Genomic DNA, 19,437 nt, shown 5'->3' with positions numbered 1-19,437 from the left:
TGAAGGAAGTTTCTGAAAAATTAAAATAATGACTTACGTTTTAAGAATAGGCATTTGGGCGTCATTTTTTTTTATTCTAGCTTAAAACTTCAAAGTTACCTGTATTTCCTTCACTTCGGGATTGTCGGCGGTTTTTGCTGTGCGATAGTTAATAATTATTAAACAAAAAATTATTAGATACTTCGCGTTCATTTTTTCCTTGCTAGCTTAAAATTTCAAATTACGTCTTAAAGGAAACAAAATAAAAAAAATATGATGTTATTGCGGCGTATTGGCTGATGTTTTTAGTGTAGGCTCTAACAACTGTGTTGAACACAAATGGCACTGTTTGTTTTGATCCGATTTTGCTTGGAACTTCAGAAAAACAACTTTCATAGGGCTTCAACAAATTTAACAAAATGCTAAACACTAAAAATAAGAAGATAGATTTTTTATATCCCAAAATCTTATATTATATTATAATCTTGTAGTGTGCTGCCATATGATGATAAAGATGATACGCTATAAATTACTTAACTTTGCCCCTTTTGATGTATTGACTTTTTAAAATATGCCTACAATACTTAACTTGTACGATACTATGAGTTACACCACTATGGTTTCAACCACCTCAATTAGTGATTAATAAATAAAAACAAAACTAGTAAAGTGTGGTCAGAGAATGGCGGAAACAGAGAGGTCGCGGGTCTTCAATAATTATTATATCAGAAAGTGATAATATCACTTTTAAATAAACGCTTCCATGCGAATCTATGATCAGTAAGCTTAAATCAGTACATTTCAAACCAAGCACAGTATAAATCAACACAGTGTCCAGAAATTTGCGTTAAAACGTTTATTTGAAAGTGATTTTAACACTTTCAGTAAATCTCAAAGACGTGTCAACTCTTTATCCCCGCCATGCCCCGACCCCTCTGTACTGGCTTTTTTATAGTCTATGTGTGAATCATACAAACATATTTTGTATTTTTTCATGTTAGTTTATCGCTTAGTTAAGAAGGTGTTTACGTTTTTAAGTAAAACATTTGGTTGTTTTTTGTTCGTTATTTTTTTATGATACATAGGCTATAGCTGCTCAACGCATTGTTAACGATTTCTGAACAACTTGTTATTGTAATATGGTCACAGCAGATGTTCTTTTTGTATTTATTTTCGAACATTAGTCAATATCAACACAAAAAAAAGCGATATAGAGAAAAATAAGGTACAAAGAACTTCTAGGATTATAATAAATAACAGTTATAATAATAATTAACAATATATTTATTGAAAAATGAATTTTATTATTAGAATCGATATGATCTGAGTTAATCGTCAACTGTAAAAATTTATTACTATACTTACCCATGTATCTCGATTAATAATATAATAAAAATATTTAAAAAATACCTCATGGCTCTTCACCATTAGCTGTTATTTTTTTTACTTTTTGAATAAATTGTATAGCTTTAAAATACGATTAAAACCTGATCAATGCTAAACTCTATAAGTTGAAAAGCCCAGCATGTTGATCGGTTAAGTAGATCGGTCCAGTAAAAACTTTTTTTGTAAAAATTAAATTAAACTTAAGTTGAATGCTTGGACCTTTTCTTAAAATCCGGCACTGTGATATAAGGATAATGTGTATGTTCTTTGTTTTATTGTTCTATTTAGGAAATAAATATGTGTGAAAGTGAGGGAAAAAGTATATAAACATCATAAATTATTATAACAAGTCGGCATTTATTTACATTATTTAATTTTATACAAAATATAATAATTTAATAATGTGTTACAGACATTTCAAACAAATTTCGAGTAATTATTATTAAAATTTGTAAAATACTATTATGATTGACAACAAAAAATAAATGTAGGTTTACTTTTAGAAGGTGAATTAAAATTAAATATTAATTGGTGATGTTTCGTTCGCTAAACGTATATTTAGGTCCCGTAGCTCTTCAAGACTTAAATTTAGGCTTTCCATTAAATCATGAAAGTTGGAATCTGATAAATCGACTTTTGCACCAAACTCATCATATACACGTGTTACTAATCCTTTAAAATTTGATAAAAGTTTATTTATTAAAATAATTTTGACTTTAATTTCTATGAAAATGTAATGTTTTTTCCGTTAGTACATACCTTTGTCGATCGCTGTCTCTATCCATTGTTGGATCTCATCTTTACGACTAAGTAACTGTTGTGTTAGATTCACTATGTGTAGATTTCGAAGCATATCCTGTGTTTCTTTTATTTCAATTGCCTGGAATATATTTATGAATCACATTATATTGTGCTTATAAACCTGTTTATTTCTTTTCCCGACCCTACTGTATAAACGTATATAATTAAGTTAAAACATACATATTTGAACTGGAAGTACGGATGTTTTGCTGAACATGGTATAAACGATTAGGTTAAATATTTTATTTAATAAAGAGCAACAAATGTTTTTTTTATCTATTGAAGTACAAGATTGTACACCAAACCATAAATTATAAACAATTTTTTTAGATAAAAAAATGTTTTGTTTTAAAAAAAAAAAAAACGTTAATCATTACTGTTTTTGACTATTGATACAATTCAATGATAGTAAATCACCTTCTGAACATTAGACCAGTCTGGTGCTCTAGTAGAACTTGAAGCCTGATTATTTAGCTTCCGTAGCACTTCAATATTAATGTCTAGTCTTTCCATAAAACCTATGAAACTGAGTTCTGTTAATTCGACTGTTTCACCTAAATAGTCACAACACATTATAGAATAAAATTCCGAAATATTTAAACTTCTTTAGCTATGAAATTTATGTATTTTTATCGAACCAGAAACTCTGATTCTTATTAATCCTTTTTCAACATACGATAAAGTTTTTTTTGTCATAATAATTTTAATTAAAATACAATTTTTTTTTCATTCGTATGTACAAACCTTCGCTTTTCCTCATTTTTGCCCTTAACCATTCGATGATCTTATCTTTAGATGTCCCTGGATTTAGATTCAAAAGCTTTTGATATAAGTTGGTTATTTCAACTGCCTGAAATATATTGATGAATTACATTATGTGTTATTTCAATAAATGACTTCAAATTATTTGCTGTCAATAAAAAAACACATCATGGTTTTAGGGACGAAATTTACAAAAAATCTTTTAATAGTTTTTTATTATAAAATCATTTATTTTGAATAGCAATGTACTATGACAGATTAAATAAAATCAAATAGTGCACTCTAAAAAATTGAAAAATGTAAACAAACTTTAATATTAATTGGTGTTGTTTCGTTCGCTAAACGTTTATTTAGGTCCCGTAGCTCTTCAAGACTTAAGTTTAGGCTTTCCATTAAATCATGAAAGTTGGAATCTGATAAATTGATTTTTGTACCGAACTCATCATATACAAGTGTTACTAATCCTTTAACATTCGATAAAAGTTTTTTTATTAAAATGATTTTGACTTTAATTTATATTAAAATGTAATGTTTTTTTTCGTTAGTACATACCTTTGTCGATCGCTGTCTCTATCCATTGTCCGATCTCATCTTTATGTTTCTGTAACTGTTGTGTTAGATTCACTATGTCTTGTTTTCGAAGCATATCCCGTGTTTCTTTTATTTCAATTGCCTGGAATATATTTATGAATCACATTATATTATGCTTATAAACCTGTTTACAAATTATACGGCTTCGATAAAAATACATCCTGGTTTTGGGAACGAAATTTACAAAATATATTTTTTTAACTTAAAAACTTGGTTCTCTTATTTGAACTAGAAGTATGGATATTTTACTGAACATGGTATAAACGATTATGTTAAATATTTTATTATATAAAGAACAACAAATGTTTTTTTTTATCTATTGAAGTACAAGGTTGTATACCAAACCATAAAATATAAACAATTATTTTAATTAAAAAATATTGTTTAAAAAAAACATTTATCATTACTGTTTTTGACTATTAATACAATTTAATGATAGTAAATCACCTTTTGAACATTAGACCAGTCTGGTGCTCTAGTAGAACTTGAAGCCTGATTATTTAGCTTCCGTAGCACTTCAATATTAAAGCCTAGTCTTTCCATAAAACCTATAAAACTGAGTTGTGTTAATTCGACTGGTTCACCTAAATAGTTACAACACATATTTTAGATTAAAATTCACGAAATATTTAAATACTTATATTATGGAACTGGAGACGACATATATTTCGGATAATAGTTACTGTTTGTTTGAAACAACAGTTTTAAATAGAAACTTACCATACTAATAATGAAATAAATTTTAAACTTCTTTAGCTGTGAAATTTATGTATTAATATCGAATCAGAAACTCTGATTGTTATTAATCCTTTTTCAACATTCGATAAAAGTTTTTTTTGTGATAATAATTTTAATTAAATACAATTTTTTTTTCATTTGTATGTACAAACCTTCGCTTTTCCTCATTTTTGCCCTTAACCATTCGATGATCTTATCTTTAGATATCCCTGGATTTAGATTCATAAGCTTTTGATATAAGTTGGTTATTTGAACTGCCTGAAATATATTTATGAATTACATTATGTTTTATTTCAAAAATTGTCTTCAAGCTATTTGGTGTTAATAAAAAAACACATCATTGTTTTAGGGACGAAATTTACAACAAAATCTTTTAAAAGGTTTTTATTATAAATCATTTTTTTGAATAGCAGTGTACTACGACAGATTAAATAAAATCAAATGGTGCACTCTAAAAAATCGAATAATTTAAACAAACATTAATAATTTCTTATTTAGTGCGACCAAACAATGAAAAATATAATCGTTCGTTCAACATTGTGGTCAAATCTTATGAAATATCTTATCAAATATTATGAAACACTTATTAAGAATAGGCATTTGGGCGTATTTGTTTTTGGTTTTTAGCTTAAAACTTTAAAGTTACCCGTGTTTCGGGAGTGTCGGCGGATTTTGCTGTGCGATAATTAATAAGTATTAAACACAAAAAAAATAGATAGTTCGCGTTCATTTTTCCCGGCTAGCTTTTAATTTCAAAGTACGTCTTATAGGAAACAAAATAAAAGATAAATGATATTATTGCGGCGTAGTGGCTGGTTCTTATAGTGTACGCTCTAACAAGTGTAGTGAACACATATGGTTCTGTTTGTTTTGATCCAATATTGCTTGGAACTTCAGAAAAACAATTTCCATAGGGCTTCAACTAATTTAACAAAACTTTAAAAACAAGTTTTAAAAATCCATAATAGCCTTCAAAGTCAACAAATTTTAGTATTAAATCCAAATTTTAGGTTATTTCATTATAAAAATGTAATATGATATGTAACAATATATGTTAGATAATATCCTCGAACTGAATTTCAAATTGAATCTGTCATTTAAAAAATGACATAAGTCACTGATTTTTCAAAAATGACTTTTGTCAAATTTGATAACTATATACATAGTTATGTATTCTGTGTAAAAATGACATTTAGCAGATTTCTGATATTTGTCAGAAATGTTTTATTTTATTTATCAAAAATTTTACTAGTTTGTGTAATAATTATTAACAATTCTTTGTTTATTTGTATTATTATGTTTCTTCAAAATCCACATTTATTAGTGTAAGAGCCACTTTTTGGGTTATTTCGTTTTAATAAGACTTCTAGAAAAATTTGATTTGACATTATATGTTAGATAAAAACATCGGACTAAATTTCAAATTATTAAAATTGATGTTTATTTTGCATTGTAGTGTTGCAATAAAGTTATTATTATTTATAAAATTCAGCTCTTTAACCTTAAAAATGCGCTTTAGTAATAAAAAAAAAAGTTCCAACGTAAAGGGGCGGTGAGTTGTTGAAATTTAGGTTTGAGGGCATATGAGGCAAGCCTTATTGATGTTTTTTAAAAAATTTCGAATTGATCCGGCTTGAATTGGCTAAGTTATATATCAAATTAAAATTGCCGGTTTTTAAACCTGTCAACATTTTTTTCGGAATAGGTACGAAAATATGGGCGCACATAAACATATTTTTCCATGTTAGTGTTTTTTTACAGTAGTCGGTAAAAAATGTTTTTTAGCACTAGTTCAAATATTAATTTACGGTGTTTGCGAAGAAACCAATGTACAACAACATGTTTTTCTAAGCTCGTGTCGCTCTTATTGATACAGGGTGTCCCGTCACGTCTTAACAACACCTTCTTGAATTTAGATTGAGAACACTTTAGGCTATGATGCACTAAATATATTTTATCGACCAAGCTTATGAAGGTCATTGTAAGACTAGGAACAAATAAACTTAGATTAGACTTTAATGTATTTCGATACTAAAACAATTATACAAGGTAATAGTTGTATACTATGTACAACGCGAGTATGAAGTGTTCACAAAAACAAAACGGATCTAATTCTACAACATTGATTGTCAAAGCTCCTCCACATAAAGTCAATAACATTATATAATAGCCTATAGGGAAATAACTGAATGTTTGTAAAATGTTAGAATATGCTAAATGAAGCCATATAAACTGGAAAAAAAAGGAAAGGTTTTTTCGGTCCTTTTAAAAAATGAAAACACCTAGTTGCCGTTTAACATTCGTAGTAATTCTTAAAAGTTCAATCTATTTTAATATTTTCAGGGTATATTATAAAACTGGATCTGTGGCACCAAGCTAAAATTTAATAGGAGGGACAAAACAATATAATGGACACCCACCTCAATGAGTGGTTAGGTAAAAAAAGCATCGTCAAGTCTATTTTCATGACCAACCGGTCAATCAGAGTTGTTAAAATATACTGATGGGATACCCTGTAACGATATAAGCGATGAAAATAATGTTTTTGTGCATTTGTTTATTCGTACAATCGATAAGGTATTGTTTATAGTATTCCAAATGTAGGTATGCTGCAAAGTTGTCTACAGTAAAAAAAACAACTAAACTACACCGATAAAAAAATATAAAAAAATTAGGTCAAATTTTAAGTTTTGAAATCCATAATAGTCTTCAAAATCTACATTTATTAGTGTTAAAGCCACTCTTTGGATTATTCTTTACAGGGTGATCCATTTATCGCGAACCTCTCGATATCTCATAGGTTTTAATAAGAAATGACAATTTTTTTTTTATATTGTGTTTATACAATGTGATCAATTTTTCACAATTTTTCTGTTTTTACCCCTCTCCCAACTTAGTTTCTTTTTTATAGCAACTTTTGAAACTTAAATAGTTATGTATATATTTTATAAACTTTTTAGATTGAGTATAAAGTACTACTGCTCTACCTTTCCTCCTGCCCTAAACTTGAAACTTCAATGACCTCAATAATAGTTATGCGAAACTGGTTATCGACCAGTCAAAATTTATTTTACATTATTCCCATAACAACTGTGAATACATATTGTGCTGTTTGTATTTATCCGATTTTGCTTAGAAACTCAGAAAAACAATTTCCATAAGGTTACAACCAAATTAACAAAATGTCAAACATTAAAAATGATGAGATAGATATTTAATATCTCAATTTCTTATATTGTATTATAAGCTTGTAGTATGCTGCCATATGATGGTAGAGGTTATAAGTTATGAATAACTTAAGTTTGTCCCTGTTGATGTATTGACTATTTATAATATGCCTTCAATACTTCATTTGTACGATACTGTAAGCTACACCACTATGGTTTCAACCCCCTCAGTTAGTAATTTATAAATAAAATAAAAAACCAGCAAAGTGTGTTTGGAGAGTAGTGGTGGCAGAGAGGTCGCGGGTCATTAATAATTGTTGTATCTGAAAGTGATAAAATCACTTTTAAAAAACACTTCCGTGCGAATCTATGGACAGTAAGCTTAAATCAGTACTTTCTAATCCAAGCACAGTATAAACCAATACAATAAGAAAGTATTTGCTTAGAAACTCAGAAAAATAATTTCCATAAGGTTACAACCAAATTAACAAAATGTCAAACATTAAAAATGAGAAAATAGATATTTTATATCTCAATTTCTTATTTTGTATTATAATCTCGTAGTGTGCTGCCAAATGATGGTAGAGATTATAAGTTATGAATAACTTAAGTTTGTCCCTGTTGATGTATTGACTTTTTAAAATATGCTATTAATACTTAATTTGTACGATATTGTGAGTTACACCACTATGGTTTCAACCCCCTTAGTTAGTGATTGATAAATCAAAACCAAACCATTAAAGTTTGGTCTGGTTCTTCCACAATTTTTATGTAGCTTTATTGTTTTTTTTTTTTTTTTTATCAAAAACAATATTTCCAAATGTTCTATATACGCACACAGTTAACAAACAATACCATACGAAATTTTAAGGTTTGTTGTTTATCGAAACCTAGTGTTTTTTTATAACTTATTTTGTTGAGTACAAGAAAAACTGTTTGAAACTATTATGATCGTTACATAGGTATTTAGATAGATTCACTTAAAAATTAACACTTCGTTTCCTATCAGTAGATACATATTATAAATGTATTGTGAACAATGTGTTTAATACCATAGATTTATTTTGTTATTAATTTACACACATTAATAGTATTTTAAAATAAATCTTGCACATAAACAAAAATTGGTACTGATTTTGTATAAGCCACTTATATATACTGTTATTGATTCGCGAGCTATGCTCGAAAAAAAGAAATCGAAAACTGAAATTTTCATATCTTCCCTTTTAAAATTGAGACAAAAACCCAAAAACACAACCAGCCGGTTCACCAATAACTATTATTAAATATACTCTTAACATATTAATGTCAGTTAATAATTCATTTAAATTTAACATCTGGTTAAATTTAGTAAGTTTCACCATACCATTATTATTATTAAATTCTGTTTGTTGTTAAATAAAAACAAAACCAGTAAAGTGTGTTTGGAGAATAGTGGAGGCAGAGAGGTCGCGGGTCATTAATAATTGTTGAATCTGAAAGTGATAAAATCACTTTTAAAAAACACTTTCGTGCGAATCTATGGACAGTAAGCTTTAATCAGTACTTTCTAATCCAAGCACAGTAAAAACCAACACAATAAGAAAGTATTAAAGTGACGTACAGTGTCCACAAATTCGCGTTGAAACGTTTATTTGAAAGTGATTTTAACACTCAGTAATTCTTAAAGACTTGTCACCTCTCCATCCCCGCCATGCCCCGACCCCAGTGTACTGGCTTTTTTATATTCTATGTGTGAATCATAAAAACATATTTTGTATTTTTTCATGTTAGCTTATCGCTTAGTTTAGTAGTTGTATACGTTTTGAAGTAAAAATTGTAGTTGTTCGTTATTTTTTTATGATACATAGGCTATAGATGCTCAATAAATTGTTAACTATTTCTTAACTACTTGTTATTGTAATATGGTCACAGCAGATGTTATTTTTGTACTTATACTTTGTACGTCAGTCAATAACTACACAAAAAAAAGCGATTTAGAAAAAAACAAGACACAAAGAACTCCTTCTAGGGTTTAAAGAATAGTTAACAATACATTTGTTTTTTGACAATCTGGGTTGATCGTCTGTCTGTAATAGTTTATTACTATAGTTAACCATGTATCTCAATTAAACATATTTAAAAATACTTGATGGCTGTTCACCATTAGCTGTTATTCTTTTTACTTTTTTTAATAGTTATATAGCTTTAATATACTCATAAAACCTGATCAATGCTATGCTCTATAAGTTAAAAGCACAGCATGTTGATCGGACAAGTAGATCGGTCCAGTAAAACCTTTTGTGTAAAAATAAAATAAAATTTAAGTTAAATGCTGTGACCTCTTCTTAAAATCCTTTTAAAGACCTGTCACCTCTCCGTCCCCGCCATGCCCCGACCCCAGTGTACTGGCTTTTTTATATTCTATGTGTGAATCATAAAAACATAATTTGTATTTTTTCATGTAAACTTATGATAAACTAATGTTGTTTTCCAAATATCATGGCCATTGTCGTCATACTTTAATAACTCAATATAGTTGGAATAACATTGTTAAATAATGTATATTATATTTATTTGAATATTTTTTTACCCAATTATTTCCAAATTTAGGAATTGTAAATGTTTTAAAAAAGAATAAGTAAAAATTAGAAATATTTAAAAAAAAAAAGTATCTTATACTTAATGAAATATCTTTATAGATATATAAAAAAAATTGGTTTATCTTTATTATTTATGTATATACCACCCACCTACACAGAAAAAATACGTAAATGGTTGGTCAAACTTAAAATATGGTTAATGTAAGAACACAATTATTATTTAGTTGAAAACTTAAAAACCAGAAATCTGAAGTTGATAAAATCATTTTTGAATAAACAGTAATGAGTTAATCAGAAGTTAGTATTTTCAAGCCAGTACAGTCCAAACCAAGAACAGTGTAAACCAGCAAAGTACGAAAGTATTATATTTAGGTGCTGTATTTACAAATAAGTATCAAAGCGTTAATTTCAAAGTGATTTCATCTGAGAGGACAAGTACAGTAGAGTATAAGTACAGTGGACTTCAAAAGCCCAGCATGTTGATCGGTTAAGTAGATCGGTCCAGTAAAAACTCTTTTTGTAAAAATTAAATTAAACTTAAGTTGAACGCTTGGACCTTTACTTAAAATCTGGCACTGTGATCTAAGTATAATGTTTTTGTAGTTGACTTTTTATAGTTCTATTTTAGAAATAAATATGTGTGAAATTGAGGGAAAAAAAAATATAAACATTATGAGCTATTATAACAAGTCGGCATTTATTTTCATTATTTAATTTCATACAAAATATAATAAATTTATAATGTGTTACAGACATTTCAAACAGATTTCGAGTAATTATTATTAAAATTTGTAAAATACTATTATGATTTAAAAAATAAATAAATGTAGGTTCACTTTAAAAAAATAAATTAAAATTGAATTTTAAATTGGTGATGCAGTTGTTACTGGCGTTGTTTTTTCCGCTAAACTTTTATTTAGGTCCTGTAGCTCTTCAAGACTTAAGTTTAGGCTTTCCATTAAATCATAAAAGTTGGTATCTGATAATGAGATTTTACCAAACATATCACCTTCCATTCTTAATAATCCTTCAACATTCGATAAAAGATTTTTTATTAAAATAATTTTGACTTTAATTTTTATCAAAATGTACTGTTCTTTTTCGTTAGTACATACCTTTGTTGTATGCTGTCTGTATCCATTTGTTCATCTTATCCTCATGATTAAGTAACTGTTCTGTTAGATTAACAAAGTCTATTGTTTGAAGCATATCCCGTGTTTCTTTTATTTCAATTGCCTGGAATATATTTATGAATCACATTATATTATGCTTATAAACCTGTTTACAAATTATACGGCTTCGATAAAAATACATCCTGGTTTTGGGATTGAAATTTACAAAATAATTTGTTTAATATAAAAACTTGGTTTTCTTATCCCAACCCTACTGTATAAACGTATATAATTAAGTTAAAACATACATATTTGAACTGGAAGTATGGATGTTTTGCTGAACATGGTATAAACGATTAGGTTAAATATTTTATTTAATAAAGAGCAACAAATATATCTTTTATCTATTGCAGTACAAGATTTTATACCAAACCATAAAATATAAACAATTATTTTAATTAAAAAATAGTGTTTCTAAAAAAAAAAACGTTTATCATTACTGTTTTTAATAGTGAATCACCTTTTGAACATTAGACCAGTCTGGTGCTGTAGTAGAACTTGAAGCCTGATTATTTAGCTTCTGTAGCACTTCAATATTAAAGCCTAGGCTTTCCATAAAATCTATAAAACTGAGTTCTGTTAATTCGACTGTTTCACCTAAATAGTTACAACACATATTTTAGATTAAAATTCACGAAATATTTAATTACTCATATTATGGAACTGGAGACATATATTTCGGATAATAGTTACTTTTTGTTTGAAACAACAGTTTTAAATAGAAACTTACCATACTAATAATGAAATAAATTTTATACTTCTTTAGCTGTGAAATTTATGTATTAATATCGAATCAGAAACTCTGATTGTTATTAATCCTTTTTCAACATTCGATAAAAGTTTTTTTTTGTGATAATAATTTTAATTTAATTACAATTTTTTTTTTATTAGTAGGTACAAACCTTCGCCTTCCCCTATTTTTGCCTCTAACCATTCAATGATCTTATCTTTAGATATCCCTGGATTTAGATTCAAAAGCTTTTGATATAAGTTGGTTATTTCAACTGCCTGAAATATATTTATGAATTACATTATGTTTTATTTCAAAAATTGTCTTCAAGCTATTTGGTGTTAATAAAAAAACACATCATGGTTTTAGGGACGAAATTTACAACAAAATCTTTTAAAAGGTTTTTATAATTAAATCATTTTTAATTTAATAGCAGTGTACTACGAAAGATTAAATAAAATCAAATGGTGCACTCTAAAAAATCGAATAATTTAAACAAACATTAATAATTTCTTATTTAGTGCGACCAAACAATGAAAAATATAATCGTTTCGTTCAACATTGTGGTCAAATCTTATGAAATATCTTATCAAATATTATGAAACACTTATTAAGAATAGGCATTTGGGCGTATTTGTTTTTGGTTTTTAGCTTAAAACTTTAAAGTTACCCGTGTTTCGGGAGTGTCGGCGGATTTTGCTGTGCGATAATTAATAAGTATTAAACACAAAAAAAATAGATAGTTCGCGTTCATTTTTCCCGGCTAGCTTTTAATTTTAAAGTACGTCTTATAGGAAACAAAATAAAAGATAAATGATATTATTGCGGCGTAGTGGCTGGTTCTTATAGTGTACGCTCTAACAAGTGTAGTGAACACATATGGTTCTGTTTGTTTTGATCCAATATTGCTTGGAACTTCAGAAAAACAATTTCCATAGGGCTTCAACTAATTTAACAAAACTTTAAAAACAAGTTTTAAAAATCCATAATAGCCTTCAAAGTCAACAAATTTTAGTATTAAATCCAAATTTTAGGTTATTTCATTATAAAAATGTAATATGATATGTAACAATATATGTTAGATAATATCCTCGAACTGAATTTCAAATTGAATCTGTCATTTAAAAAATGACATAAGTCACTGATTTTTCAAAAATGACTTTTCGTTTTTTTTTTTAATATTATTATATTATAAGTAGTGATTATTTCTGATCTACAATATCCTTGTGATTTATGATGGTTATACAGGATGATTTTTGTTTTATCATGGGCCACTTAATATCTCATAGTATTTAATAGGAATTACATTTTTTTTTATATTGTTTTTATACCACGTAATCTCAATTTTTCAGAACTTTTTTATTTTTACCCCGGTCCCAACTTTGTTTTTGATAGCAACTTGTGAATTTTGAATATCGTATACATTTTATTAACTTTATTAATTGAGAAGAATGTACTAAATAAAAATCATTTTTCAGACGAGTGTGCAACCACGAAATAGCATTTTCAAGTCAAATATAACAAATAAACTTAGAGTAGTGGTGGTAGATTTATAGACAATGAAATAGTATATTAACAAGCAGTAACCAGCTACTCGTAGTATCTAAGGTGGCTAGTAAACATATCAAGTTTCTGGCTATTTTTTAGTGTTTTCATAATATCTGGCCTAAAACAAATCATAGGAATATGACCTCTTAAATTATTGAATTTATTTTTTTAGTTCTAGTTTGAACGTTGTTTGAAGTTTACTGGTCGATAACCAGTTTCCATGAAGTATCGTTTAAATTATTGTAGTTTCAATTTTAGGGCAGGAGGAAAGTTGAAGTTATGAAAAACGTATACGTTATTCAAAATTAACAAGCTGCTATTAAAAACCAAGTTGGGAGTGGGGTAACAATAAAAAAGTTCATGAAAATTGATAAAACATGGAATAAAAGCAATATGAAAAAAAAATGTTATTCCTATTAATTACTATGAGATATGAAGTGACCAATGATAAAACATAAATCACCCTGTATAATCATTACTACTGTGATCACAATGTGAACTTGATATATGTTAGTTTTAATCATCTTTTTTTTTGCATAGATCATGCTTTAGCATTGGCCCCCCTGCCCAAAAACGACTTTAAATTTTGACACTAAATTGCAATACTAAAGTAGTGCGCCTACTACAAACATAAGTTGCCATCGAAATAATAACGAGTCGACGTCGTCATGCATAACGATTGGCCAGAACATACAATTAAGACTACACTATACATAGGGTATATTCCATTATCATGAGTCACACTCAATATATCCTAGGGTTTAGTAAGGAATTTAATTGGATAGATTATTCACGTTGTTTCTATAAATTGTGATATTATCTGTGGTGGTTACCATATTTATGCACTTGTTACTCAACAGTTGGCCGGTAATGTTTACAGATCGAACCATAACATGTTGTTTTCAATATCGTACAATGGTGCTGTATTTTTTTACTGAAAAATATTTGCAAATTGTGTATAGTTAAGCACAAAAGTCTGAAAATACATTTTTAAAGAACATCTGCTGTGACCCAATTACAATAACATATTAAATACAACACCATTATACGATATTGAAAACAACATGTTATGGTTCGATCTGTAAACATTACCGACCAACTGTTGTGTATATGAGTAAAATCATGTTTTTCGAATCACATTGAAACATTTATAAAACCTATAGTATTATTGTTTTATACCAAAAATATTATTATACAATTTAAACTAGGGTTGGGCCTATCCGGATAGGCCCAACCCTAGTTTAAACCCTAAGTTTTTGAATCATGATTTTTTTTAGACATCTGTTTCTTAGTATGTTTTTTTTTTAAACCTTAACTAATATCATATTATATTAGTTTTTATGATCCTAGTTTCGAAAGACCACACCTCTAGTTCGGTTAATCATTTATAAACAAAAAAACAATTTAAGTTTATTATCAAAAATTTAGGTTTACCCTATTTCTTAAAAAAAAAAAAAAAAACGCTATTCATTTATTATAATATTTTGATTTATGGCAAAAAAATTGAGGGCACTCTTGTAGTGAGATTTGGTTAGGTTAAATAATCGTAAAATGTTGAAAAAATATTTTAATGGTTCACAATAACCTTGTACTAGTTTTTATGATTTAAAAATGTGTTCACCTATAATTATATACGTATATAGTTTAAGTTTGTCATTTTGACGGCGTAAGATTCCATAACACTATAAATATATTCTCGGACTGAGCGATCGCAATTTGTTATAATTTCAATCATCAAATTACCAATTCAACATTTTTAGTACATTATTCTCAATTAAAAAAGTTAACAAAACGTATACGTTATTCAAAATTCCAAAGTTGCAGTCAAAAAAAGTTAGAAGGGGTAAAAGTAAAAATATTAGTGGTTTTTTGTTCGTTATTTTTTTTTATGATACGTAGGCTATAGCTGCTCAACGAATTGTTTACGATTTCTGAACAAGTTGTTTTTGTAATATGGTCACAGCAGATGTTCTTTTTGTATTTATTTTCATACTTTAGTCAATAACTACACATAAAAAAGCAATATAGAGAAAAACAAGATACAAAGAACTCCTTCTAGGATTACAATAAATAACAACAATAATAATTAACAATAAATTAATTGAAAAATGTTTTAGAGTCGACACGATTTAAGTTGGTCGCCTTTCTGTATTCATTTATTACTATACTCAATTAATAATATAATAAAAATATTTAAAAATACCTCATGGCTGTTTACCATTAGCTATTATTCTTTTTACTTTTTTTATAAGTTTTATTGCTTTAATATACCATTAAAACCTCATCAATGCTAAACTCTATAAGTTGAAAAGCCCAGCATGTTGATCGGTTAAGTAGATCGGTCCAGTAAAAACATTTTTTGTAAAAATTAAATTAATCTTAAGTTGAACGCTTGGACCTTTTCTTAAAATCCGGCACTGTGATTTAAGGATAATGTGTTTGTCTTTGACATTTTATTGTTCTATTTAGGAAATAAATATGTGTGAAAGTGAGGGAAAAAATATATAAACATCATGAATTATTATAACAAGTCGGCATTTATTTACATTATTTAATTTTATACAAAATATAATAAATTAATAATGTGTTACAGACATTTCAAACAAATTTCGAGTAATTATTATTAAAATTTGTAAAATACTATTATGATTGACAACAAAAAATAAATGTAGGTTTACTTTTAGAAGGTGAATTAAAATTAAATATTAATTGGTGATGTTTCGTTCGCTAAACGTATATTTAGGTCCCGTAGCTCTTCAAGACTTAAATTTAGGCTTTCCATTAAATCATGAAAGTTGGAATCTGATAAATCGACTTTTGCACCAAACTCATCATATACACGTGTTATTAATCCTTTAAAATTTGATAAAAGTTTATTTATTAAAATAATTTTGACTTTAATTTCTATGAAAATGTAATGTTTTTTCCGTTAGTACATACCTTTGTCGATCGCTGTCTCTATCCATTGTTGGATCTCATCTTTACGATTAAGTAACTGTTGTGTTAGATTCACTATGTGTAGATTTCGAAGCATATCCTGTGTTTCTTTTATTTCAATTGCCTGGAATATATTTATGAATCACATTATATTATGCTTATAAACCTGTTTACAAATTATACGGCTTCGATAAAAATACATCCTGGTTTTGCGAACGAAATTTACAAAATATCTTTTTTTAACTTAATAACTTGGTTCTCTTATTTGAACTGGAAGTATGGATATTTTGCTGAACATGGTATAAACGATTATGTTAAATATTTTATTATATAAAAAACAACAAATGTTTTTTTTTATCTATTGAAGTACAAGGTTGTATACCAAACCATAAAATATAAACAATTATTTTAATTAAAAAATATTGTTTAAAAAAAAACATTTATCATTACTGTTTATGACTATTGATACAATTTAATGATAGTAAATCACCTTTTGAACATTAGACCAGTCTGGTGCTCTAGTAGAACTTGAAGTCTGATTATTTAGCTTCCGTAGCACTTCAATATTAATGTCTAGTCTTTCCATAAAACCTATAAAACTGAGTTGTGTTAATTCGACTGGTTCACCTAAATAGTTACAACACATATATTAGATTAAAATTCACGAAATATTTAAATACTTATATTATGGAACTGCAGACGACATATATTTCGGATAATAGTTACTGTTTGTTTGAAACAACAGTTTTAAATAGAAACTTACCATACTAATAATGAAATAAATTTTAAACTTCTTTAGCTGTGAAATTTATGTATTAAAATCGAATCAGAAACTCTGATTGTTATTAATCCTTTTTCAATATTCGATAAAAGTTTTTTTGTGATAATAATTTTAATTAAGTACAATTTTTTTTTTCATTAGTATGTACAAACCTTCGCCTTCCCCTATTTTTGCCTCTAACCATTTAATGATGTTATATTTAGATATCCCTGGATTTAGATTCACAAGCTTTTGATATAAGTTGGTTATTTCAACTGCCTGAAATATATTTATGAATTACATTATGTGTTATTCCAAAAATTATAATCGTACTGTTCAACAGTGTGGCAAAGCAATTTTTTTAAGCATCTGTAATGTTATAGCATATTGTTATCTATAAATAAAAATTAGAGGATGTTATTTTTATCTTTTGAAGTATACTGGATCGTATAATGAACAATTAAGCATAAATAGTTATTCTAATTAACAAAAATTTAATAAATTATGTTCTTGGCTATTTTATTGTATAAATAGCCAAGAACATAATTGGGTGTCTTTGTTTTTGGTTATAGCTGAAAACTTTAAAGTTACCTGTATTTCCTTCATTTCGGGATTGTCAGCGGTTTTTGCTGTGCGATGATTAATAATTGTTAAACACAAAATTATTAGATACTTCGCGTTCATTTTTCCCTGCTAGCTTTAAATTTCAAATTACGTCTTATAGGAAACAAAATAAAAAATGTATAATGTTACTGCTGCATATTGACTGGTGTTTTTAGTGTAGGGGCTCTAACAACTGTAGTGAACACATATGGTACTGTTTGTAATGATCCGATTTTGCTTAGAAACTCAGAAAAACAATTTCCATAAGGTTACAACCAAATTAGACAAAGATGTCCAAATGAGCTACTTCAAAAATGAGAAAATAGATATATTTTATATCTCAATTTCTTATTTTGTATTATAAGCTTGTAGTGTGCTGCCAAATGATGGTAGAGATTTATGAGTTATGAATAACTTAAGTATGCCCCTGTTGATGTATTGACTTTTTAAAATTGCCTTCATTTGTACGATACTGTGAGTTACACCACTATGGTTTCAACCCCCTTAGTTAGTGATTGATAAATCAAAACCAAACCATTAAAGTTGGGTCTGGTTCTTCCACAATTTTTTTGTAGCTTTATTGTTTTTTTTTTTTTTTTATCAAAAACAATATTTCCAAATGTTGTATATACGCACACAGTTAACAAACAATACCATACGAAATTTTAAGATTTGTTGTTTATCGAAACCTAGTGTTTTTTATAGCTTATTTTATTGAGTACAAGAAAAACTGTTTGAAACTATTATGATCGTTACATAGGTATATTGATAGAATCACTTAAAAATGAACACTTCGTTCCTATCAGTAGATACATATTATAAATGTATTGTCAACTTTGTGTTTAATACCGTAGATTTATTTTGCTATTAATTAACACACATTGATAGTATTTTAAAATAAATCTTGTACATAAACAAAATTGGTACGGATTTTGTAAAAGCCACTTATATATACTGTTATTGATTCTCAAGCTATGCTCGAAGAAAATAAATCAAGAACTGAAAATGTCATATCTTCCCTTTTAAAATAATTTAGATAAAACCCCAATAATATAATCAGCCGGTTTCACTAATGATTATTATATAATATACTCTTAACACATTAATGTCAGTTAACAATTCATTTAAATTTCACGTCTGGTTAAATTAATTAAGTTTCACCATAACATTATTATTATTAAATTCTATTTGTTGAGTTACCAAAATGTTAACTGGGGTACCAATGAGGTTACCTCGATTCCAACGTTCTCATGGGTTATCACGAAATGTGATAAGGAACTGATGAGTGATAATAATATAATTTTATAATTAAAACTCAGCTGATCAACTTAACAATCGTTTAGACAACGTGTTAAGGCTAACGAATCTCGACGAAACCCAGTTTTCACTTACTGATTGTTAAATATAATTGACAATAAGTTAAATCCTTAACAAATGTTGATGAAATCGGCTGTATATGTTTTTCAATTAAAACCTATAGCGCGTTACAACTTTTTTAAAATTCGTATATGGAACGTTATTTAGATAATATTACCCAGAAGGTGTAAAAACTTTTTCAATTTTAATTGTACCCGTTTTCCCTCAGATCATTCGCTTGCAAATATTGTGTATCCAGGTAAAATGTATATTATTATTGTTTCAATATAAATTCTATACAATTGGGGTTTTTAATTGATCCTTA

At 27.5% G+C, this 19,437-nt stretch overlaps 2 protein-coding genes across 10 annotated transcripts in view; one reads left to right on the top strand and one right to left on the bottom strand.

Annotated features, from left to right (window-relative positions):
- Positions 1–19,437, top strand: part of LOC126834149 (calcium uniporter protein, mitochondrial) — an 80,224-nt gene that overhangs the window by 48,890 nt on the left and 11,897 nt on the right. The gene's annotated exons all lie outside the window — the stretch shown is intronic.
- On the bottom strand, positions 1,753–17,903 carry LOC126834150 (uncharacterized). 8 transcript variants are annotated; one of them, XM_050565878.1, is made up of 9 exons: positions 17,745–17,903; positions 17,327–17,432; positions 16,884–17,020; positions 16,397–16,517; positions 3,238–3,392; positions 2,911–3,016; positions 2,584–2,720; positions 2,125–2,245; positions 1,753–2,037 (listed from the first exon to the last, which is right to left on the bottom strand). In XM_050565878.1, exons 1-9 carry the CDS (start codon positions 17,835–17,837, stop codon positions 1,883–1,885), a joined length of 1,131 nt encoding a protein of 376 aa, XP_050421835.1. In that variant the 5' UTR covers positions 17,838–17,903; the 3' UTR covers positions 1,753–1,882. The 8 variants fall into 8 exon arrangements, with proteins under 8 accessions (XP_050421835.1, XP_050421833.1, XP_050421834.1 ...); XM_050565876.1 differs by lacking the exon at positions 16,397–16,517 and adding an exon at positions 3,481–3,601 and having other exon boundaries at positions 1,754–2,037; XM_050565877.1 differs by lacking the exons at positions 16,397–16,517; positions 16,884–17,020 and adding exons at positions 3,481–3,601; positions 11,639–11,775 and having other exon boundaries at positions 1,754–2,037.

The sequence above is a fragment of the Adelges cooleyi genome, unplaced genomic scaffold (genome assembly GCF_023614345.1).
Source record: "Adelges cooleyi isolate 19-005CV unplaced genomic scaffold, UGA_ACOO_1.1 ACOO_flye_CR_arks_rails_tigmint_CR_PRNA_21, whole genome shotgun sequence".
NCBI lineage: Eukaryota > Metazoa > Arthropoda > Insecta > Hemiptera > Adelgidae > Adelges > Adelges cooleyi.
The sequence above is the reverse complement of the archived record's forward strand: the minus strand, read 5'-3'. Positions and strand labels throughout refer to the sequence as shown.